Raw genomic sequence first — 22,799 nt, 5'->3', positions numbered from 1 at the left:
AGGGACGGGCCCCGTTTTTGGTTTGTGGGCGTTTATAGGGGAATGGGAAGGAGCGACCCGGGGGGAGAGTGGGGGTGAGAGGAGGAGTGAACAATCTAGGGAAACATGGAAGGGGTAAGAAGCGGCAAGAGCGAACAGGATTAATGGCGAGAGGGTAGGAGCAGGTCGTGGAAATAGTGAGAGAGGGAAAGAGCGATCTGGATCAACGACGACCAGGGCTAGTGCTGTCTAAGGAAAGAGCGACCCCGGGAAAGAGTACTCTACGGGAAAGAGCGATTCAGAGATATAACTATAGATGGAAGGGACGATATAGGGAAAGAGCGAGGGATCATGATCGGTTCGTCAGTCGCCGTTTGCACCAGCTAACAACCGTCATCTGATCTTCCCGCGATCCCGTCGGAACCGCGGGTAGCGGGATGTTATGTTTTAGTCGGGCCCCTACATCGCACAGACAGCCGTTGGTATCGGGACCATACGTACTTTTACTCCCGATATGTCTTCCGTTGGTGTTGCAATAGGGTTCTACAGGGTTTGTTTGTCATACCCTCACCGTCGCTTGTGGGGGGGGGGGGGAGGTGCGTTCTCATATTCTGCAGGTGTACGAACCTGGGGAAGTTCCGAGACAACTACCTACCGCCCGACGAGATGAGGGTTATATAAGCCCGGTTGATAGGAAGTGTCTATCATCCTGCCGCATCTTCTCTTTATGTGCTTCGCTTTTCCAGCAGTACCGTGGTATGCTCCCCCTTAACAGCGCGCAGGTAAAGGAGTTTCATACACAGCAGGTTTGCGGTGGGAGAACTCCCGAGACAGGGCGGTGTTGTGGTGGTAGCCTTGGGGGGGAGGGAGAAGCGGGGGGTATAAGAGTTTGTGTACTCCGGCATTCTGTGAGCACATTGTAGGATCGTGTAACGAGCTTCACTCCCGAGCAGGCAGTTGGGGTGATTTAACATCGGGCACAAACAACGTAACCTTCAACGATATCACGGGACTGTTACTCTGTGCTTCTCAATGGCGTCGTCTGGTTCTTCTTCTGGGCCCTCATTGAGCTCGTCGGCAGCTTCATCTTCAAGTCTATCCTCAAGTCCCATCTCTAATTCCCCCTCCAACTCCCCCTCCGAACCATCCTCCGAGCCCTCCTCCACCCCTCCCACAGCCCTCACCACTCCTGCTCCTTTTGACCCCTCCTCAACCGCAGCTATCTCCCCAAATCCCCCAACAGATCTCTCTCCCTCACCGCCCCTCACCCGCGCAAACGCCCACCTCTTCGACGCCCTCGAATCTCACACCTCGCAACAACTCCTCCTAACCGCCGTGCAAGTCCTCTGCAGCGACGCCGCGGTGCTAACACGCACGAGTCCTGCGCGTGGCGAGCAGTACCTCGCGATCGCAACTGAGCTCGTGACTGCATTTTTCGCAGCGGAGGGGGAGGAAATCGGTGAGCCGCATGAGGCGGCGAATGAGATTCTGAAGATTGCGAGGAAGGAGATGGATAGGGTGGTGGTAGAGATGCGGGAGACGGATGAGGATAGAAAGGCAGAGGAAGAAGAGAGGAAAGCGGAGGAAGAGAGGAAAGAAGAGGAGAGGAAGATAGAGAAACAGAGAAAGGCAGAGGAGAAGAGGATGTACGAGGTTGTTATGAGGGAGTTCAATGAAGAGAAAATAATGGAGGAGGAGAAGAAGAAGGAGGAGGAAGACACTAGGACGGAGGAGGAAAAGAAGATGGCCCTTAGAGAGGCGAGGCTTGCGTATGTGACAGATACGCAGAAGAGGAGGATGGCGAAGAAGAAGGCGGAGAAGGAGAAGAGGGGGAGGGAGGAGGATAGGAAAATGAGGCTCGTGGAGGGATGGGTGGGTGAGTGAGAGTGGGGTTTGCGGGGGTGTCGGGAAGGCACGGGGGTTGGGGATTGGATAAGCTGGGGATGTTGACGGTGTGCTTCGAATCTCGTGCTCTCTTGTTAAGGTCTACGTCTTGAGAGAGACATGCACCATGACACACTTCAAACATCAGTCTCGTTCATTTCGAAGGCGTTTATTCTCTTCTTCTCCAATCAAGTTGTTATTTTATTCTTCCGTCTCAGGACCACTTTATAGGCAAGAAAATAGACGACAAAATTGTGGACAGCATGTTTTGAGACAACTGATGATACGTGTGAGAAAAACATAGCTCTGTCTCATATGTCTTCCTTAGATTAGCTCAGATACAAGACAATTCTCATTCGACTGCCTCAGACTACAAACACACGATAATGCCACATGTCCATGTCGAATTAGCTACAGATGCACAAATGCCACATGTGCGCCTTGAGTTAGCTACAGGAACAGTAAATGAAACCGTGTTGTCCATGTACAATATTATCTCGGTTTAAAAAGCCATCCGCGTATAAAAGCAGTCGTATTAAGTCGCTATTCTGACGCGTCATGATAATATAATGGTAATATAATCCCCCTTCTCAAGGCCGCGTATGTAGAAATAATATCGTCAGCCAACAATGAAAAACAAAAGCAATGCCAAGCCTGGGTGTCATGGCTGTCAGCCAAGGACCAAGGCACATCATTTTCCCGATTGGCACCGTGCATACTCCCATCAGCGACCTTCCCGTTTTGACACGGCTTATCACCAATAATATCGCGACGCTAGCAATACAGTCTTGGAACACCGCGTGGCATTCGTGATTATGCCCTCTGTAACGTAATCTAACTACGTATGTGCTGTGTTTATATAGAGTTCGCATCGTCGCCGCCGTTTTGTGATTTTGTTTTCTTTGGTTGCAGAGCCTGCTTGCTTAGTATTGATTGCCAATTCTCGCTGGCGGTGACGGAGACTTAATTGCAAGCGGCAGCGACCGAACTCGACGACTACGGCATGGCTCATCATCATGAGTCCGAACAGGAGAATGAGCCTCTCCTCCCTAGCACTAGGCAGCGAAAGCCGTCTATATCACACTTGCCAAATCGCTTGCCAACGCTGCACGACCACCGCCTCATCATTGCCCTCCTCACGGGCGTGATGTTTCTCATCAACCTCGGCGCATACATGATGACTATGCCTCAGTCTCGCATCTATGAGGATATCATCTGCCACCACTACTACGATAACCTAAAAGGCACATCCCATCTCTCCCTCGACACCCCGATCGATGAGTCGCTCTGCAAAGTTGGCCCCGTCCAGGCCGAGCTCGCCACGGTCTTTGGAGGCCTCTTCGTCGCCACCTCCATTCCCAGTCTCCTGTTCTCCATGCCATATGGCATTCTCGCGGACCGCATCGGCCGCAAACCCGTCTTCATCCTTTCCGTGATCGGTATAGAGCTCGGTGAGCTCTTGAACCTCGCCATCTGTTGGTGGTGGCGCGTGTTTCCCCTTCGCCTCGTCTGGGCCGTGCCGCTCTTGCAGGTCATCGGCGGCGGCGCCGCCGTGACTTCCGCTATGCTCTTCGCTACCGTCGCCGACGTTGCTCCTGCAGAGAGCCGCGCCCAGACCTTCCTAATAATAATGAGCGGCAGCCTAGGAGCTCAGATCTTAGGTCCCATACTCTCCGGCAGACTCATGAGCTGGTCGCCGTATCCACCAATGCTGTTAGGCATAGTCATAATAGCCGTGGGCGGAGTATGCTTCCTCTTCGTTCCCGAGTCGTTACACGCCCGCCCAACCAAACCCATTTCCACATCCGCCCCAGTATCACCCCTCACCACCTCTCCACCTCACCAACCATCCAGCCTCCTCACCTCCATCAAAGACCACCTCCGCACAACCATAGCCTCAACATCATCAATGTTCAACTCCACTCCCGCCATCCTCCTCCTCTCCACCTTCTTCCTCGTCGTCCTCGCCGTACAGATGGTCCAGCTCGCCCTCCGCGACGTCTCAACTCGCTTCCACTGGTCCCTCGCACAGGCAGGCTACCTCATGTCCGTCCGCGCCGCTATCGACATGAGCGTCATCCTCGCCATCCTCCCCATCGCCTCGCACCTCCTCACTCGCCCACGCGGACCCGCCCTCTCTACGCGCGCGAAGGATTACCTCCTCGCTCTCCTCTCGGCGGGCGCCATGGTCACAGGGTGCGTTTTACTCGCGCTCTCGCCGCCGCTGGCGCTGGTTTTGACGGCGCTTGCTATCTTCTCGCTCGGGAGCGGGTTCATGGGACTGTGTCGGTCGTTACTGACGGAGCTGGTTCCGGCGAGTCAGGTGGCGAGTTTGTATGCGGCGGTTGGGGTGGTGGAGATTTTGGGGAGTATTGTGGGCGGGCCGGTGTTGGCGAAGTTGTATGGGATTGGATTGGAGTGGGGGGGGTTGTGGAGGGGAGGGCCGTTTGCGGTGGTGGCTGTGGTGGGGTTGTATTGTGTTGGTGCACTTTTGGGGGCGAGGAGGGTGGAGGGGAGGAGGGGGAAGGACGCTGATGCTATGGGTGTGGATGGGGATGGTGGTTTGGAGGCTTTGTTGTAAAAGCGGGCGCTGCATTGCAGCTAGAGTGTGGGGTTTTCTTCGGTTTAGAAGCGTTAGGGTGGTAGTTTAGGCATTTTAGGAGTAAGGCGTGCAAGTGAATGATGTGCGGATCATGCATATATAAATAATAATACGGAAAGAACGATTATCAGGCAAGCTCCAGTCGCAGCTTCTTCGGGGGCCTTTGAGGATATAGATATGGAAGGAACGATTGCCAAGCAAGCCTCAATCGCATCTTCCTCGGAGCTTTCAATTTCTTGATATGGAAAGAACGATTGCCAAGCAAAGCCCCCAGTCGCAGCTTCCTTGAAGCCATCTTGTCATAGACATAGTAGGAACGGTTACCAATCCATGGCTCGATCGCAGCTTCCTCGGGAACGTTGAGGTTGTAGATATGGAAGGAACGATTACCAAGAAAGCCTGGGCCGCAGCTTCCTCATAGGTTTGAGCTCTTGATATAGAAGGAACGATTATCAAGCAATGCGTCAGTCGTAGCTTCCTCAGATCTCTCAGGCTATATATTGGGAAGGAACGATACGAAGGAATGCCTCGGTCGCAGCTTCCTCGATGACTTCAAGCTATATTACGCTTAGAGTATGCTCGGGCAAATAAGTATAGGTGATATTAACAATAACCCTCTTATAAAGAAGCCAGGTTTGCCGAAATAAGAAGTAATCATATGAGAACCTAGGCCTCCTTTCCAGGTTTGGCGTCGATGATAACTTCGTGGGGGGCATGCGTACGATAAACAGGATTCCAAGAGTTATAAATACCTAATTCTTTAATACAATTTTTCACCTAACCTGCGCGTATTAACATATTTTTATTTATTTCACAAATTTTGCCCTTTTATCGAGTTGTTGAAGGAGACCTGGACCCTGTTGTCAAGAATTACCGCATCAGGCTAGTTGCCGATGCGGGGATTGCCGTCGACATTTTGGGTTGTCCATGGCCGCGATAGCTGCAAAACTATTTCTCCATCAGAGGTGCTCAATTGCGACGACAACAATGGTTCCGTGGGTTCTACCCGTCTTTCTATCATTACCTGGATCATACTGATCCATGTAGCCTTTTTCCCACTTGTACCATATAATCTCCCCTCACAATGCGCTCGCACCTAACGCGCACCGTCTTCCGGCGCCTCCTCCGCAACGAAGGCTTCAACTTCCGCTGTCCCCATCGCCCAGCCCTTCAAAGCCTACGATGCGGCGCGGTATCTGCCTTGCAGCCGTCCACCCGACGCTATGCCTCTGTCTTCGGCTTCTCACCTAAGCCCGAACGTGGCATCAAAGACCCGGATATGGATCCTGGCTTCTCGACGCTACTCGACCTGGGCCTGATGAACACGTTGCGCGCGCGCTCGCCCCCCGCCGAGGACCTCGCGAAGGCTTTCCGACAGTTTGTAGCGCACAAGGCTGGCCTAAAGGAGCCGATCAATACACTGCAGGCGTCGTATGTGCTGCGAACTTTCCAGCATCTGAGGGACACAAATAGTGCGGAGCCGGAGTTCGGGCTGAAAACGTTTGATCTGAAGCGCGCGAGGGATGCGATGAAGATTCTGCCTGCGAAGCCGTCGAGCGAACATGTCGATTTTGCGAGGGAGGTGTTTGAAGAGCTGAGTCGGAGGGTGGGGCAGGAGAATCCAGGGGCGTTGCTGGTGGAGGCCAGGGATTTTGTGAAGGTGCTTACGGCGACGGGGAATACACTGGAGGCGAGGGACTACCTTGTTCAATATCTGGCCGAAGGGAAGGAGCTGAACGACCATGGGAGCAAGCAGATCAAGACAATGTGGTTATACGTGATGGATGGGTTTTCTGCAGAAGGCAAAGAGGCAGAGCTGGCGGAGACTTTCAACATGGCTTCTGCGAGCGGATTGCAGTATGATGCCGCGGTGCAGGATATCATGACGAGCTTTTACGCGTCCAGAAACAATGTGACCAAGGCCAAGGAGTGGTTCACCAAGCGGATTGCGGCAAAGGCCAATGAGGAAATCGCATATCCGAGAGCGTCGACACTGTTGTCTATATTACATTTCGCTCTCCGGAACAACGAGCTGGAATGGCTGAATCCGATATTCCGTTCAATCGTCCAGTCGAATCCGGATAAAGCAAACTGGGATGTTATTTTACTTTGGGCTGCGGAAGGGCTTGAGAAAGGTCCAGAGGAGGTAGAGCGCATGATGGATGTTATGGCAAAGCACAACGACGAGAGTTATAAGCAGCCGGATATGGATACCTTTAACAAACTAGTGGAGTCCGCCATATCGAGGAAGAATCATTACCTGGCCGAGAGATATGTTGCGCTCGCCGAGAGACGTGGCATCCGGCCAAATGCCAAAACATATATTATGCAAATGGACTACCGGATCGACGCTCAGGATCTTTCCGGTGCGCAGGGCGCATATGATGCACTGAGGGCGGAGGATCTTTCCGAAAGACAAGATATCCCCGTTGCCAACAAATACATACGAGCTTTGTGCTCTACATCATCTCCAAACTACGACAAAATTATGTCGGTCGTAACGGACCTTGAGGAGCGAAATGCGCGCCTAGAAGCCGATACCTTATCATCCCTCGTCATACTCCACCTCAAGCGCGGCGACATGACCGAAGTAGTCAATGCGCTCCAACGCAACGTCTTCCACCACGATCTCGAAGACCGCGATCGCACCCGCGATGCCATCTTCGACTACTGTCTCGACCGCAGCAACAGCACCGCTCAGGTCTGGGACGCCTATACCGTTCTACGCAGTGTGTATCCCGAGACCGGGCGTGACCTGCGCACGCGCCTCATGACAGAGTTCTTCGATCGCCGCCGCTCCGATATGGCCTGCCACGCCTTTGGACACATGCGGCAGCACGATCTTCCCGAGATCCGGCCGAATATCGACACGTATGTGGCTTGCTTTCTGGGAATCGGGAAGTGCGCGGACGATGAGAGCCTGGATATGGTGCACAACATGATGAAGATGGACTCAACGGTGGAGCCGTCGACGAAGCTGTATAACTCGCTGATGGCCGCGTTCACGGCTGTGGGCGATGCGGACCGCGCGCTGGATTTCTGGATCGATGTCACGAATAGTAGGGAGGGACCGAGCTATGCGAGTCTGGAGATGGTGTTCCGGGCTTGTGAGAAGAACGATTTTGGTGAGAAACCTGCCAAGGAGATTTGGGGCACGATGAAGAGGATGGAGATTGAGATTACTCCTGAGGTGTTTAATGCATACGTCGGAGCTTTGGCGGGACAGGGTCTTGTGGAGGAGGTTAAGAAGTTGATTGAGGGGATGGAGGAGGATGTGGATTTTGGACCGGATGTTAATACGTAAGTGATATCCGCAGACTATCTTCCAGGATGCATGGCTAACCCAAACTCAAGGTTGGGCATATTCTATAATGTCGTGCCAGGGCAGACTAAGAAGGACGCGGTTGAGACTTGGGCTCAAATAACATACCCAGAAGTCTGGGCTGAACTGGAGAAGATTGGCAAGGTGCCAGATGCGGACGACGATTACGAAGTGTTCAATATTGTACGAGAGTTGAAAGCATGAGATGTATATATATATTGCCATGTTTATAGATAATTGACTAGCACCATCGAATATATGGGATATTTAAAATAGATGCTGGTATGAAGCCGTGTTGGCCCATCTTTCCACTTACTCATTGTGTAATTCTTCTTCTTCTTCTTGTCCAATTTATTTCCTCTGTTCTTGTTCCTCTTCTTCTTCTTGTTCCTCCTCTTCTTCTTGTTCCCCTTCTTCTTCTTGTTCCTCCTCTTTTTCTTTTTCCTCTCTTCCTTCCTCGTCCTCTTGTTCTTTTTCTTGTCTGGTTCTCTTTTTTGTCTGTTTTTTTCTCCTCTTCTTCTTTCTGGTCTTCCTCTTCTTCTTCTTTCTCTGATTCCTATCTAGGTCTTCTCCGTCTTCTTCTCCAGCTCTTCTTTCTTCCACCTGATCATGCAACTGGGGCACTTCTCAGTGATCTTATGCCTCGGCGAGCCCTCACAAAGACGACACAGCTTTTGGTGCCTGTCGCAGTAGCGGCCACCAGGGACAGTCGGATGGGCTTTGATGCGGCAGCTTTTTTCGCCACTGCGTCTCTTGTCCCGTTTAGGGCAGAGGACTTGACTGCTTGAACGGAAGCTTTGCTGCGGAGGCTGCTCCGGGGTCTTGTTTTGACTCTTTTTGGAAGAGCTCTTCGATCTTTTCTTGGGGCGCTTTGGGAACGTCATTTTGATGTGTTGGGTGCGGCGAACCAGCATGGGAAGTTGTGGATGGGTGTGGTTGTGGGAATGAGAATATGATGATTAGAGATCTTGAGAAGAAGTCTGGGTATGATTGTGCAATAGGAAACTGATGATGAGAGAACTGATGAGGAAATATCGAGAGATCTTGGAGAGTATTTATACTATTTTGCTCTCACTTGAATTGTTGTCGACCTCGGAAGGGGCCAAGAGCTAGACATTAACGGTGAACAGGTCATGGTCAGCCATCATTGGTCCTCGAGACTTGAAACCTGAACAGTCGTCCTGTTCTCGAAAATCCATTGTTCGTCGGAGTCATATTCTGAGACTGTGGCGGCGCAGAGTGTTCTGATATAGACTCGGGGACGGCGGCTCTTTGTCTTCGGCCACTTTGTGTCAGTGAGTAGTCGGAGGCCCTTTACTACCATAGGCATCGGAGGTGGCGGTCCAAATACCTCTTTTAGAATCGAGGGCCCAACGATCATAGCTGTTCGTTTCAGAGATAGGATGTTGATGTCTGTTCAGCGGTGTCTTAGGCTTTCATACTATCAAACTCCATGTTGGCCAGTTTTTGGTCTGCGGCTGTGATCTAACGCCCCATTAGATAGGGTTCAAGTGCGCAGCATCTTCTAGAATATGTCATAGGTCTCACTTTATCAGAGGAAAATATGGATGTATCCTAGATAGTGAGTCTGGAAGGTTGCGGATCGAAGACCTGCGTCTGAGGAACTGTGTCTGGAGAACTGCATCTCGGATTTTCAGTTTTGCCTCGCCAGGCCTAATGCAAATCAGAGAGAAATCGTCACCAACGGAGGGGTGTGGTGTATCGAGTATGAAAAGCATATATAGGCTTGAGATATAGTGTATAGAATTGACAAATTCAACATAAGAGAGTGTGCTCTTAAAAGATTTATATTGTACAACGGACAACCCTGTGTTTTACATCGTCCTTCTAAATGCTTCTCCCCTCGAGTCCATCTTATATTCCCACAAGCCACGTACCATGTACACAACTTAACATACAGGTGCCATTCCCATCTCCATCAAATCAATCCGCTTAAGCCTTCGTCTCACGGCTAAGCGGCTCGTTCCTCCTCGTGCTCTCCTTCATCAAGATCTCTGGGTGACGATGCACCGACGGCATGAATCCCATGCCAACAGCACGGCGAATAGCCTTAGCAATCCTCCTCTGGTTCTTACTACGCAACCCCGTATCATTCGAGTGCATAATCCTTCCCATGGGCGTCATATACTCCGAAAGCATCGCGAAATTCTGTCCACAATCATCAGCCTTCCGCACCACAACATCACAGCACCACACCACATAGCACAGGGCAAACACTCACGCGATACTCCACCAACGGATCCAGCTCCAAAACATCAAAAACATCCACCGCCGGCTTCCCCCTCTGCTTCCACTTCTTCATCTCCACCTCGCTCAAATCATGCGGCGCGTACACATCCCCAGTCTTCCATCGCCTCGAGATCTGCTTCGTGACCTTCGTCGCCATCTTGTGGCGCGCCAGATCCTCAGCCGAGCTGCCACCCGCGTGCGCGGCGGTGCGCTGGGTGCGCTGTCGCTCCTTGCGCTGCGCGGTGCGGTCGATTAGCGAGAGCAGGTTTTGGGAGGCGCGCTCGTTGCCGGGGGAGAGGGTGCGGGGGCGGGGGTTGAAGTTGGCGCGGGGGGCGGGTTGGCTGGCACCTGTTGGGGAGGTAAAGGAGGAGGAGGAGTCTGGAGGAGGAGGAGGGTTAGTGGTCTGGCTTTCTTTGATGGTGAGGGTGAGGGAGATGGGGAGCGTACCAGCGAAGGACCTGGTGCCGGTGGAGAAAGCTGCACGGGCGCAGAGGCCTAATTGGCGTGCTGCCACGACGGGCTTAAAGCATTGTAACCTCAGCGGCAACATAACTGCGTCGTCGTCGAGATTTACGTTCCTCTCCTTGTGTCGTCGTCCTGAAGCCATACTAACCGGGACCCCCAAAATCTAGCAACCGCGGAACATTGATTTTCCGGCTACCTTAAAAGTTTCTCCGAACGGAAGGAACGACCTACCCAAAAAATAATCTCAGCCTTCTTATCAGCCTCCTCACGAAAATCTTCAACCACCCCAGTTACCAGCAGCACAACCCAGACCTCAGACAAGATGGTCCGCAAACTCAAGCACCACGAGTCCAAGCTCCTCCGCAAGGTCGACTTCACCACCTACGCCTCTGACAACAACCACCGCGACGCAGCCGTCCTCCGCCGCTACGCCATCCAAAACCCCTCCGACTACCAGAAATACAACCGCATCTGCGGCTCCCTGCGCCAACTGGCCCACAAGCTCGCCGCTCTCCCTCCCGACGACCCCGTGCGCCAGAAGCACGAAGCTTTACTCCTCAATAAACTGCATGATATGGGGATTCTCGCGACGACATCCAAGTTATCCGCGGTGGAGAATAGTGTTACCGTTTCCGCGTTCGCGAGGAGGAGGTTACCGGTTGTGATGACGAGGCTTAGGATGGCGGAGACGGTGCAGGCGGCGACGAAGATTGTGGAGCAGGGACATGTGAGGGTTGGGACGGAGGCGGTGACCGATCCGGCGTATCTGGTGGGGAAGAGTATGGAGGACTTTGTGACGTGGGTGGATGGGAGTAAGATTCGGAGGAATATCCTTAAGTATAGGGAGAAGTTGGATGATTTTGATTTGTTGTGAGGAGGGGGTTGAGGCGGTGGAGATGGTGTTTGCGAGGGCTGGGATCGTGGAGTTACTCTATTTCAGTTGGGAGGTCTGGCGAGTGTTCTGGGCGTATGGAGAACTTCATGCGGTGGATGGGCTGGTGAAAGATCCAAGGGAAGCCCTCAGCTACAGAGAGGAGATGGGTACGGATAGTTACAGAAGGGGTTTTGAAATGCATAGCGTCGGCGTTAGGGATATGAATTCAATTACAAAATATACCAATCAACACACCCAAAGTCCCAGTCACAAAATGCCACCCCAACATGCTCAAGTCTACATCCACATTGCCATGAACATTCACATTCACATCAAACACACGAGCGACGATTATACTTTTTGGATCACCAACTTCCTATTACCACCAAGCCCCCAAAAAGAGAGCTCAGCTCAGCCCCTCTGACCTAGGAATCTAGCTAAAGCAAAGCAAGCACACCACAGCAAGAAGCATACAGACCCCTTCACGACCAACAGCCCGAAAGGCCATTGAGCGCTCGGAAGTCCGCGCAAAAAATGCCACATAGTACTTTCTCTCCGAAAAAACTAGCCGCAATCCCTCCCTTTCATCCCATCCCTCAATCCATCTATCCCCATCATCCATCCCCCCCTCCCCTTCCATCCCCTTCTCAACTCTCAAATCCACCTCCCATTCCTAATCCGTTCTTTCGGTACATACACACAATACTCTAACAAAGTCATCATTTCCAGATGTCCCGTAAATGCACCCCCATTCTCGCACAAACAAGAAGCAGAAGCAAAGATATACTCCAAACACACAACCAGCAAAATGTACCACATTTTCCTCCCCGTCCATGCGTGCCGCAAAAATCAAATCCCGCGGGAGATCTCACTATATTCCCTTCTTTTGCATCAGGAACCCCCTCTCCCACTCCCTATCTTCGGGACGAGGAGAAGTGTTACGAGAGAGCCCTGCATAAAAGATTCCTCGTAATCCGCGAGATGATAAAAAACCCCAATTCCAGGGGCCTCCCGCGGGAAACAAGCACAAACAATAAACCTCGCTCTTTTTCGAAAACCAATAAATCAAAAGCCCAAGCACAAATCGCTGTCGTTATAAAACGGGGGGCATTCCAAACAAGAACGCTATTTCGTATCCGGGATATCTCTCATCCTTTCTCAAGGCTCCGCGATGCCAGTAAAAATCTCAAATCTCAAATCATCATAAAAGGTGGTCGAAGGCGTAAAAAACAATCATGTCGTAAACACATACTCAAATCAGGGGTCGTCGTAAGGAGCGTCGGCGGCGTAGAAGGGCAAGCAACAAGCGTAGAATCATAAAAGGCGCGTATCCAGTTGAGGCGGTGGTCGAATGTCCAATCCCCAATCCAACTTCCTCGTCTCAAATCTCCTATCCAGTCGAGGAGCTGAGCAAAGAAGCTGCGTGGCATAAGCCAAAATTGAAGGGTATATGGGGATTAAACATCGATCATCTCGGCGTCGTCGGCCAGCACGTCATCGCCAGGACCCCAGTTGCCTTCAAAGACAGTGGCGCCTGCACGACGACGAGCCTCGACCCAACGAGCACCTTCCGACTCCAGAACCTCGTGGATTGTGGGTCTCTCCTCAGGACGAGGAGTGATCATCCACTTGACGAGTCCATCGAGGGCGCCGCGGTGGTATTGGTCCTTCATGAACGCCGGGGCATTGTTCAATTCGCCGCGCCTAAGAGATCCAAATAGATTCGCTGGGTCGTGCGAAGTCGAGCGCTTAGGAGGGTTGTAGTTGCGCCTCCTGCCTTGGATGCGTTGAGACTTCAGGTCGCGCTCGATCTCGTCGTCGCTGAGATACGAGTCCATGCTGGTGTCGCTATCGTCTACCGGGATGCCAGTCGCGTCGCGGGACACGGCGCTGGCGCTGCTCCAAGTCAAACTCGGAACATCGCTCATGTCGCCTGACCGAAGTCGCTGCCACGTTGGTCCGTTATCGGGTAACAGAACGTTTCCTCCGATTTCGAGCATGATGAGGCCAAACGCAAAGACATCCGACGGCTTGTCATACTGGCCGAGAAGGATCTCGGGTCCGATATACTCACGATCTCCCTCGCCTTCGATTCCCTGCTGTGCTGGGTAAGATGTTGCCATTCCGAAATCGCCAATCTTGATGACACCTTCAAACGTGATGAAGATGTTGGCCGGCTTCAAGTCCAAGTGCAGATATCCAGCGTCGTGGATATAACGCAAACCCTGTCCGAGCTCAAGCAAGATCTTCCAGATTCTAAAGTCGTCCAATCTACCCTTCATACCGACATTCCTCAAGAACAATTGCAGAGTGCCCTCTTCGCAGAACTCCGTCTGGATATAGAGATGGTCGTTCGTCTCCCAGCTGTCGAAAAGCTGAATGATATGGTCCGAGCGTCCGAGTGCCTTGAGCACATTGACCTCTTGCAGCTTGCGCTGACGGTCCTTGTTTCCCGTATACGGAGCGCGAGACTTCTTAACTGCGAAGGCACGGTCCGGCACTGGGGATGGTGGTGATCCTCCTTCAAGTGGAGAATCCGATGTTCCCAAGTAGAACGACTGCTCCTTGGCCTGGGTGACCTGACGCTGTGTAACGCGATAGACGTCCGAGAACTCGCCTCCGCCAATCTTCTCAACCGTTTCAAACAGGGACGTGAGGACCTCGTCCACTTCAACAGGCGCAGATCCGTTAACAGGAGTAACACCTCCGTTAGTCTGGAGATCCTTGCCAGTCGTTGGTGTTGCCGGTGGTGGCATAGTTCCGCTCGTTGCACTTCCCTGCCTTGCGAGCTGGCGAGCCTTCCGAGCCGAAATCGAGAAACGGCCCGCGTCGTGCGGCAGCGCATCTTCACTTGGTGTTTGTGGAGCGCGCTTCTCAATAAAATCTATGCGGTCCAGAGGAGAGGCTGGAGCCACGTGACTAAATTTAGCATTGTCCGGTTTCGAGACAGGACTGACGAAGGGAGAAGCGAGAGAGTTGGTAGGAAAAGACTCCGGGAATTCCAGCTTGGGCCCCTTGGATACTTGAGAGCGGCCGAGGTACGGCATCGAGAGAGAAGGACTAGGAGAGAAATTGTACACAGGAAGAGAGGGAGAATCCGGGTCGAGAAAATCTTCGCCGTTGTCCTCGGGGTCACAGAAGGTAGTAAGTAGGTTTAACTTACTGCTTGTTCTTGGTCTTGAGGAGACCTTTGACATCTCATTGCCAAATGCCGAAAGTTGGAGAGATCGGAGTCCATGTGGGCTGCCGCGGTTGGTGTTGTTGCTGGTAAGTGCTTGCTTGGTAGGGGTTGGTGGCAGTTCGTAATCGCTGGCCGACTGGCTGTCGTTCTGGTTGTCTTCATCGCCATCGATGCTGAGAAAGCTACCGCGTCGAACAAGACCTCCATTCCCGAAGGAGCTGCCAAATACGTTGCTGTTCATGCCAAATACGCCTTGGATTCCGTTCACGTTGAATGGAGTGGATGGTGCGCCAAAAGAGTGCCTAATGTGCCGAGCCTTCGCAATGGCACTTCCTGCAACAGACGGAGCAGGCATTGTGTTGAAACCATTGAGTGGCTTCTTACACGGAGTATCGGGCATATTCGATTTGCCGTTTCCGCGGGGCATAATTTCCGGGTGGTGGTTGACCTTTGAGATAAGCCCAGTAGACATGAATGCAAGTGGGTTCGGCTTCGCCGATTTGTAGTTCTCGGGTGTCGAGAACGTGTTCGAGCCAAACTCTTCCCGAGCAATGGTCTGTAAGGCAATAGGGCGCAGAGCACCCACAGGCAGAGACTTTGAGAAGTCCAGCTTTGGCCTCGGGTTCTCGCCGAAATTGGCGGGAATGTGGGTTGGCGAGTCATCTGGCATGCTAGAGCTTGACGAAGAGGTAGTCAGCGTCCTAGATAGTGGGTGTTGTTTCTGTGTGGGTTGGAGGTTAAACATGTGCATCGACGGGTTTGGGAGTGCGCCCTGTGATGAGAATGGGCTATCCCGAGACATAGGTGGCATGAACTGATCCAAGGAAAGGCGCGGCCTATTCTTCGGTGGTGCTGGCGTCGAGTACTCATTTGACAGTGAGGATAACTCGTATACTGCCTGTCTCTTCCCCCACGAAGCGCTCTTCTCCTGGCGCTGCTGTAAAGTCGACTTGCGCAGAGATGATGACCTCTTGGGCATGCTAGAGAATGAAGTCGATCCCGTAACAGATTGTGCGGAGAACTCAAACTCTGGCACATTTGTATCATCGTGGATATCAAATTTTGGTGATGACGTTGGTCCGTGATCAAAGACATTGAAGTCAGATCCGAACGTCCCAGACCCGTGCAAGCTTCTACGCTTTGCAACTGGGCTTCCTAGACTCGCCTGGTCCAGGTTCATAATCGCATCACTGCGCTTCAACGGGCTAGATGTCGAAGTTGGCGTAGTGGTGCCCTCATTTGTCCCCTCCAATCTTGCCAGCGCTTGGTTGATTGGAGCGCTCATCTCAGGGTTGAGCGTATTCTTCTCGCGGTTCTGTGCCGCCATATTCTTGGGTTCGGTAGGTCTGGTGTTCTCGCACTTCTTCATCTCGTATTCTTCTCGGAGTGTCACACCGAGTGGGAATTGTGAGTTAAGGCGGTTGTTGGACTCGCTAGTCGAGACGCGTTTTAGTGGACTCCTCGGAGAAGTGCGCACTCTAGATGTTGTGGGTGAGTTCTTTGCGCGATTCGCTGAGCGCAGCGACAACTTCACGCTTGGCGGGAAGGGCTTCGCTAGTGGCGAAGGCGCATGGGTTGGTGTGCCAAAGAAGTTGTGGTGTGTTTGGCCAAGTCCCGAGGGCGACCCTGGGGATAAAGGCGAGGGAGATAAAGGTGTCTTTGGCGACTGTGCGGGGGTTCTCTGCGTTTTGAGGTTAAATTTTGATGGTGATCGCGACAGCGAGCGTCGCAAAGATCTTACTGCTGAGGTGACATCAACATGGCGAACATGTGTTGGCGATGGTAGGGTAAGCGTGCCGCCACCGCTATTCGAGTATGACATTGTATGGTGAAGCAGTAGATGTCAAGTGATGTGGTTGGTAAGCGGTATGAAAGAACGAGCGGTCTCGATCTTGCACGTTCAGATTGTATCTCTCAGCTCATCGAAAATAGCGAGAGGGGGAGATGGTCTGATAGATGAGGGGTTGACATCCAAGGTAGATGTCAAAAAGCTTGTTGGTTTTGTAGTTTTAGGTTTGTCGTGGGTTGGTTTGTGGGAGTCGGCGTCGTCGGTATAGATCTATGGAGATGATCAAGGCAACAGTGGAATAGTAGTGTCTTGAGCGGCAACAGACTCTCTTGCTTCGAGATGTTGGTATGGTAGATGAGGATGATCGAAGGCGAACGAGAGCGAAAGGCGGTTTGGAGTCAGCGTTTCAACGTGGCGAAGTGGTGACATGCATGTATAGTATCCTTCTGCCAACACACACAAGCCAGAGATGTTTATTGTAGCCAACAATCTGTCAGTCTTGCCTCATGCACCCCACACACACACACACAACAACAAACACCAACAACAACAACTTCTTCTTCAACCCCCTCGACTCTCTTGAATCCTTAAGCGCGTAGTCGTATGCGCGCGCGAAGCAACATTCATGTGTAATTGTATGGATTGTATGGAAAAATGAAGTTATCGAGAATTGAGTGGCGGGTGGGTGTGCGTTTGGTGTTTAAAGATCGAAATAGGAAGGGACAAGGCCGGGAACGCGACTTCCCCTACGCGGGTTGGCGCTAGTGAGGCAGGGACGGGGGTACGGGGAAGTCGCGACCTGGGATTGTTTACTATTGGACTGATTAGGACTAGTGGGTGTTTAGATTCTGTCTAGTTTCTGTCTACAACGTCGACGGGTCAAGGCACGACGCGTTTATCTGCAGCGGTACGATACAAAAGAAGTCAAAATTCAAAACAATGCCGCGACAGACATGTTTCTGAGGGGTTGTTGAAGATTTTGGGCATTATTGGGCATTCTCCGGCATTCTTTGAGGTTCTAATCCAACATACAGCACCACCATAAACAAACCAAAATACCCAATGTAAACAAACCCTCTCGCATGATCAACATCATCTAAACCCTCATAAAGGATCATAAAGGATCATCTATCATCATCTAAACATCATCTCAAGCATCATGCAACACCCACCACCCAAACATCCCATCTAAACATCATTGTTTTGATCTCCCCCCCACTTCCCAGCCAATAAGACGCGTCCAACACCCTCGCCCCCCCTCCCCCCCATCCCCATCTCATCTCGACCAACGCTTCTGCCGAGACACATCCGTCTATTTCAGGCATCACAATCCAGGGGCCGCCCCGACCGTCGGGTAGACCCTAGGGGGCTAAGTACAAGCCCCCCCAAGTCCGTCGAAGTAAAAAAATCGGAAAAACCGGACACCACCCACAACGATCGACCCTCATCCTCCCTGTACCCTTGCCCCCTTGCCTCTCCTGAAATGAAAAACTCGAAAACCCGAACAAGAGCGGTGGACATGTGGGTGTGGACGAACCGAACAGTGCGCGCGGTGTGGCGGTGGACAGGACCACACGCCGCTCACGCTCATCACCCACGGTCCGCCCTTTCCCGTCCCTTCCCATCCCCAGTTCCCACCGCTCGCGCGCGCGCGCCCCCGCCGCCGCCAGCCGGCGGTCGATCCCCAGTCAAGTCCAGTCATCATCGCTCCACCGCCTGGTCAGAAGCCACCCAGCCACCAGCCAGGCCAGGTCCTCACGGTTCAGGAGGCGCGTGTGAGACAGCGATGAGATGCATGCGGCGGCGGCGGGAAGCAATCGATAGGTGGTGTGCACAATCGATACACTCCCGCTCACTTTTCTTTTCCCCTCTCTCGCTATCCGGCTGCAGGAGATAGGTCGGCTGATTGAGGAGTGATGGGGATTGAAGCAGGTAAGCCGAGCTCGGTGACACACCAAGGGCAAAGGGCAAGACAAACGGAGGAGGACCGAGGGATCAGACATCAGACCTAACGACGGAAGAGACAAACTATCAGTCTCCAAGAATCAATATTTAGTAGCACACCTCGTACTCTACAGAAAACAGTACATACCCAACCTCCGAGTCTCCCGTAAAAAATACCTACTTACAAAAGTATTGCCTTCCAACCTCCCAATCTCCCCTGCCCCCCTCCCCCCCCAAAAAGGTACCAGCCCACCCCCCCCCCCCAGAAGGAGAAGAGAAGAAAAATAGGAGACAGGGGCAGGGCACGAACAAACACGCGGAAATTGTGCAGAGACGTATTTCTTTTCCACAATTTCCTTTCGGGGACGTGTGTGGTGGATAAGTGGGGTATTCCGCGGCGGGGGGAACGGGAGATGGGGAGGGAGAGGAGATGGCGGTCAAAATGACGGTGTGGACTCCCCCTCGCCGCCCTTGCGTCCGGTGCGGTGTGTGTGTGTGGCGAGTCTCAGTTTTTCTTTTACCCCTGAATATTTGGCTGAGTCGGGTCTTCAGTTGCGCTTTTTTTTTTTTGGGAGGGTTCAGTTCAGTTACTGTGGGTTTGGGGATCCGGATGAGGTGCGATGGGTTGTAGGGAGTCGTGCTGAAGTTTCAGAGGAGAGGGGATAGAGGACAGAGGGCGAGTCGCGATATGTCGGCGTGGTGATGCTCGTAATCGGGGTCGTGGACAACCCCTGTTGTCGGTTCTTATCGATTTATCGATGGTGGGAGGGTTTTGGGGCCCACGCCATACCAAAATATGCTCCACAGTGATTTATCACGGATGTCAATAATTGAGAAATCAACGTCTAGATTCGACTCCAGATCAGGATCATCCCTCTAGATTGTAAAAAATAAAGAATCATAGACGTTAGTTGATAATAATTTTATTTGTTTTTTAAAATCATTTGTTAGGTTTTTATTTATTTATTTATGTGGTGATTTGTTTATTTTGATAGGGATTTAAATGTGTATTTATTTATTTGTTATTATTTTTGCCACCATACAAATACAAATACAAATACAAAACCAAACAAACCCCATAACACCCTTTTCAAATACCAGTTGTCGTATCGACCAAAAGTCTAATGAGGGATTGTACATAACAACAGCAATTACAGCGAACATAATTCAAGTAAAGGGCGATTAATCACCTAGGGCTGCAATTAGCAAGTTAGTTACTGACAAATAACCCAAACAGATCTACGAGACTAGGCTGCTAGTATTAAACCCTGAGCTCTACGCAGTCCCTCTTCAGACTTTTGGATCACCACTGCAACAAGTTGAGTTAAAAAATACGATCTATCTGTTTCCCTATCCTATAAAACACCTCATAAACATGCACCCTTGGGGGTGATTGGCGCATGGACCCTGTTGATCGATCGATCGCGCATAGACACTCTCATACAACCAACATCTTATCGCGTTCCAACATAAGATAACATAACATAACATAACAATCAGCCTCACAAACGGCCCTGCCCTACTCTACCCATGCCTCCCCATCCCAAAAACGAGTCTTTCCAAGACCGAAACTCTAGAACTCCAATGCTCGCTCCGACAAGCTGTCATTAATTGCTCTGAGAGGTGCCAGTACCAGTCCGCGAAATGGGCGGCTGAGCTGTTGGATGCGCTTCCGGATGATGATTTGGGCGGGGAATTGACGTCTTTGGCTGAAGTCTTTGATACACAGACGGATCCGGTGGAGTTGCGGTTAGAGCAGGATGAGTTGCCCAAGTATCTCATGGCGAAGTCTCTCCTCGACTGCCATGAGATGAGACGGTTGTGCTGCTGTTTTCCTATCTAGTGACTCCTCCGAACATACTATTCCACTACAGAATAATGTGCTCAACATCTCCCACGGCAAACCATCCAGGTCAGTATTCAGCAAAACCAGCCTGAAAGGCTTATCCCTTGCATCACACGCTCTCCTCCTAGCAGGCGAAAAGCAGAAAACTGAAGAGCTGGGTCCTATCCTCGGACCCTCAGATACCGGCGCTGTTATCAACAAGCAGTTGGCGCCTCTCAAGCGTATGTTGGAGACGTGGTTTGACCAGGAAGCGGGGAATAGGCTGAGTCAGGGATGGCTGGAATACCTGTATGGATTCCCATTCTCTGGAACGTGATTACGGGATTAACAGTGCGGTTCTCTCAAGGCACGGAATTGTACTGGCGAAAGAGAGAAGCCATGATCTTGCGATAGATTGGTTGTTGAAGAGTGTACTGCTGTATCCTTGGAATTGGGGGGCATGGCTGGAGTTGAGCTGTTTAATACGTGATGTGAAACATGTGAGAATCCAGCACTGTTAACAGTGGCATAATAACTGACAATCGGTTTAAGCTCAACCAGGTCCAGTCTAAACTCCAGCCACATATTATGGCCTTCATATTCTCAGTCCACTGTTGCCAAGAGCTGCACCAGTTCTCACCGGCCCTCCTTTCCGAGATATCCCAGCTCCAGAGAGTTTTCCCCCGTAGCCTATTCCTCCAAGGCCAGCGAGCCCTGGTGTTCTACCGCATGAAAGGTACCAACCCCCCCAGCACCACCTCTCTTATTCCTTCTAACACCCCGTCCAGACTTCCACACAGCAAACACCCTCTTCTCCTCAATGCTTATATCCTCCCCCTTCCACCTCGACTTCCTACCCCACCACTCCAACATCATCGGTTCCTCCTCGCAACTCGCATTCCCCACCCACCTCAGCACCTCAATCTCCCGCCACCGCCCTGAAACCCACGTCGCACTCGGGAACTACTACTCCCTAACCTCGCGGCACTCAGATGCCATCCAGTCCGGCTCGCCCTGCAATTAGACCGGAATTTCGCGGCTGCGTGGACGTTATTGGGTCATGAGTACTACAAGGTGGAGAATACGCATGCGGCGATATCGGCGTATCGGCGGGCCGTGAAGGGGGATAATAAAGACTATCGCGCGTTTGTGGGGTTAGGGGTTGTGTATGAGAGGCTAGAGAGGCCAACATTATCACTGCATTACTATCGCCAGGCGCTGGCGTTACGACCGGATGACGGCGAGTTGTGGCATATGATGGCGAGCTGTTTGGGGAGTATGGGGAGGGTGATGCAGGGGATTGAAGCGATGAAGAGAGCTATTGCTTGTAGTGGTGATGGGAGGGGGAATAACCAGGACGATGAGCTTGGTGCTAGGTGCAAACGCATTGAGCTGTTTTTCCAACTCGCTAATGCGTATGCGGAAGTGCAGGAGCGCGGGGAAGCTACGAAGTACCTGGAGATCTGCGTGGATGAAGCTGATGAGGTTGAGGGTAGTGGCGATGTGGGTGCACCCCTTTCAACCGCCACTGTGTCGGTTATAAACCGATCACGACTACTTTTGGCGCGGTGGATAGCTGCGGATGGCGATGATACGAGGGCGAGATATCTGGCGAGGCAAGTTGATCAGGGCTCGGAATTTGCGGAGGAGGCAAGGGATCTGTTGCGTTCATTTGTTGTCACGGAAGAGGAAGATGATGGGGAATAGGAGAAGTCCACATATTCAGTTTGTACAACGCGACCATTTACAAGCTATTCGAAACAAATGGAGCTCCAAAACCAAAACCGGAACCGAAAGAGTCTAAACAAATGCAAACAGACCCGAGCAACTGCAAACCGATCCAGTCGGCGCCATGCCCTCACCATACCAAAGGAAGGCGACAAACTCCAAACCAGCAAAACCAACTCCCCACACCCACAAACCGATCCAGCCCAGTCCCTCCCCCCTCACAATTCAAGCGGAAATGTATTCAGATCATTCCCCCCACGCCTCACCATCCCCTTCGTCCGCATATGCATCGACAGCGCCCTCAACCGATCTCTCAACCTCCCATACTCCGCCAATTTGTCATTAACCCTATAATTCTTGACAAACAGCGAGGCATTCTCGAGCTGCGCCTTGCGTCCGGCTTCGGTACCCGGCCCTCCCTTCGCCTCGATATCAGCCAGTTTTTCTTGGACCTTGGGAGTTATCTGGGCTCGCGCGCGCAGGAGGTCCGTGAGAACGCGTTCGTAGCGGCCGAACTCGTGGTAGAGTTCGCCGCCGAGTCGCCAGCAGCCGGTGGTGCTGGCGGGGAAGGGTGGGTCGGGGGTGAGTGAGAGGGGCGGGGCTTTCATGAAGGAGGCCATGGTGGTAGTCTGGAAGAGGGGGTTAGGAAGAGTGTGGGATAGTTATAGTTTGGGGAGAGGGAACGCACATTAAGGTTGCGGATATATGAGTAGTAGTTGGTGACTCGAGACAAGAAGCACGATGAATGTTTGGATGAGAAATGAGAGTCGAAGAGTAGCCGATGGAGCAAAGTAGAGCTCTTGGATATGTTGATAATGGTAGATGGTTTCGAAGTGACTGGATTACTAATTTGATATAACTCTACAGCTGCGACATTTGAGAGTTCTTATACCCATCCCAACCTACGTCGAAGCTACGATCTCCAACACTTCGCGCTGCGCAACATGATACTCCAT

At 51.9% G+C, this 22,799-nt stretch overlaps 10 protein-coding genes across 10 annotated transcripts; 5 read left to right on the top strand and 5 right to left on the bottom strand.

The window, feature by feature from the left end:
* Positions 1-896: 896 nt before the first annotated feature.
* VE01_04400 (uncharacterized protein) lies at positions 897-1,863 on the top strand (the record flags this gene model as incomplete). Its single annotated transcript, XM_018273874.2, has 1 exon — positions 897-1,863. Exon 1 carries the CDS (start codon positions 1,012-1,014, stop codon positions 1,861-1,863), a length of 852 nt encoding a protein of 283 aa, XP_018131205.1. The 5' UTR covers positions 897-1,011.
* A 780-nt stretch (positions 1,864-2,643) lies between these two features.
* On the top strand, positions 2,644-5,199 carry VE01_04399 (uncharacterized protein). Its single transcript, XM_018273873.2, has one exon. The coding sequence runs from the start codon at positions 2,867-2,869 to the stop codon at positions 4,442-4,444; it is 1,578 nt and encodes a 525-aa protein (XP_018131092.1). The 5' UTR covers positions 2,644-2,866; the 3' UTR covers positions 4,445-5,199.
* Positions 5,200-5,425: 226 nt separating this feature from the next.
* Positions 5,426-8,077, top strand: VE01_04398 (uncharacterized protein). Its single transcript, XM_018273872.2, has 2 exons — positions 5,426-7,765; positions 7,820-8,077. Exons 1-2 carry the CDS (start codon positions 5,550-5,552, stop codon positions 7,989-7,991), a joined length of 2,388 nt encoding a protein of 795 aa, XP_018131093.1. The 5' UTR covers positions 5,426-5,549; the 3' UTR covers positions 7,992-8,077.
* A 136-nt stretch (positions 8,078-8,213) lies between these two features.
* VE01_04397 (uncharacterized protein) lies at positions 8,214-8,671 on the bottom strand (the record flags this gene model as incomplete). Its single annotated transcript, XM_018273871.2, has 1 exon — positions 8,214-8,671. The coding sequence occupies one exon, from the start codon at positions 8,669-8,671 to the stop codon at positions 8,348-8,350; it is 324 nt and encodes a 107-aa protein (XP_018131095.1). The 3' UTR covers positions 8,214-8,347.
* Positions 8,672-8,931: 260 nt separating this feature from the next.
* Positions 8,932-9,242, bottom strand: VE01_04396 (uncharacterized protein; the record flags this gene model as incomplete). Its single annotated transcript, XM_018273870.1, has 2 exons — positions 8,932-9,170; positions 9,230-9,242. 2 exons carry the CDS (start codon positions 9,240-9,242, stop codon positions 8,932-8,934), a joined length of 252 nt encoding a protein of 83 aa, XP_018131096.1.
* A 290-nt stretch (positions 9,243-9,532) lies between these two features.
* VE01_04395 (uncharacterized protein) lies at positions 9,533-10,808 on the bottom strand. The gene is made up of 3 exons (XM_059463613.1): positions 10,485-10,808; positions 10,030-10,415; positions 9,533-9,956 (listed from the first exon to the last, which is right to left on the bottom strand). Exons 1-3 carry the CDS (start codon positions 10,642-10,644, stop codon positions 9,741-9,743), a joined length of 762 nt encoding a protein of 253 aa, XP_059319763.1. The 5' UTR covers positions 10,645-10,808; the 3' UTR covers positions 9,533-9,740.
* Positions 10,757-11,629, top strand: IMP3 (Small subunit (SSU) processome component). The gene has a single exon (XM_018273868.2). It carries the CDS (start codon positions 10,825-10,827, stop codon positions 11,374-11,376), a length of 552 nt encoding a protein of 183 aa, XP_018131094.1. The 5' UTR covers positions 10,757-10,824; the 3' UTR covers positions 11,377-11,629.
* A 338-nt stretch (positions 11,630-11,967) lies between these two features.
* Positions 11,968-17,048, bottom strand: VE01_04393 (uncharacterized protein). Its single transcript, XM_059463612.1, has 2 exons — positions 14,540-17,048; positions 11,968-14,281 (listed from the first exon to the last, which is right to left on the bottom strand). Exons 1-2 carry the CDS (start codon positions 16,377-16,379, stop codon positions 12,834-12,836), a joined length of 3,288 nt encoding a protein of 1,095 aa, XP_059319762.1. The 5' UTR covers positions 16,380-17,048; the 3' UTR covers positions 11,968-12,833.
* Positions 17,049-20,703: 3,655 nt separating this feature from the next.
* Positions 20,704-21,822, top strand: VE01_04392 (uncharacterized protein; the record flags this gene model as incomplete). Its single annotated transcript, XM_018273866.1, has 3 exons — positions 20,704-20,851; positions 20,904-20,993; positions 21,119-21,822. 3 exons carry the CDS (start codon positions 20,704-20,706, stop codon positions 21,820-21,822), a joined length of 942 nt encoding a protein of 313 aa, XP_018131213.1.
* Positions 21,823-22,061: 239 nt separating this feature from the next.
* On the bottom strand, positions 22,062-22,463 carry VE01_04391 (uncharacterized protein; the record flags this gene model as incomplete). Its single annotated transcript, XM_018273865.1, has 1 exon — positions 22,062-22,463. One exon carries the CDS (start codon positions 22,461-22,463, stop codon positions 22,062-22,064), a length of 402 nt encoding a protein of 133 aa, XP_018131189.1.
* Between the last annotated feature and the right edge of the window lie 336 nt (positions 22,464-22,799).

The sequence above is a fragment of the Pseudogymnoascus verrucosus genome (assembly GCF_001662655.1).
Source record: "Pseudogymnoascus verrucosus strain UAMH 10579 unplaced genomic scaffold scaffold_17, whole genome shotgun sequence".
Lineage (NCBI taxonomy): Eukaryota > Fungi > Ascomycota > Leotiomycetes > Thelebolales > Thelebolaceae > Pseudogymnoascus > Pseudogymnoascus verrucosus.
The sequence above is the reverse complement of the archived record's forward strand: the minus strand, read 5'-3'. Positions and strand labels throughout refer to the sequence as shown.

What these genes read in the sequence shown, in the direction of transcription:
- VE01_04395 (XM_059463613.1), bottom strand. Translation starts at nt 10,644, where the DNA reads ATGGCTTCAGGACGACGACACAAGGAGAGGAACGTAAATCTCGACGAC. An exon ending in CGGCACCAGGTCCTTCGCTG is followed by an intron (nt 10,416 to 10,484) that starts GTACGCTCCCCA and finishes CTCCTCCTCCAG; the next exon opens with ACTCCTCCTCCTCCTTTACC. An exon ending in ATCCGTTGGTGGAGTATCGC is followed by an intron (nt 9,957 to 10,029) that starts GTGAGTGTTTGC and finishes GATTGTGGACAG; the next exon opens with AATTTCGCGATGCTTTCGGA.
- IMP3 (XM_018273868.2), top strand. Translation starts at nt 10,825, where the DNA reads ATGGTCCGCAAACTCAAGCACCACGAGTCCAAGCTCCTCCGCAAGGTC.
- VE01_04399 (XM_018273873.2), top strand. Translation starts at nt 2,867, where the DNA reads ATGGCTCATCATCATGAGTCCGAACAGGAGAATGAGCCTCTCCTCCCT.
- VE01_04393 (XM_059463612.1), bottom strand. Translation starts at nt 16,379, where the DNA reads ATGTCATACTCGAATAGCGGTGGCGGCACGCTTACCCTACCATCGCCA. An exon ending in CTCAAGACCAAGAACAAGCA is followed by an intron (nt 14,282 to 14,539) that starts GTAAGTTAAACC and finishes ACGTGGCTCCAG; the next exon opens with CCTCTCCTCTGGACCGCATA.
- VE01_04398 (XM_018273872.2), top strand. Translation starts at nt 5,550, where the DNA reads ATGCGCTCGCACCTAACGCGCACCGTCTTCCGGCGCCTCCTCCGCAAC. An exon ending in TTTGGACCGGATGTTAATAC is followed by an intron (nt 7,766 to 7,819) that starts GTAAGTGATATC and finishes CCCAAACTCAAG; the next exon opens with GTTGGGCATATTCTATAATG.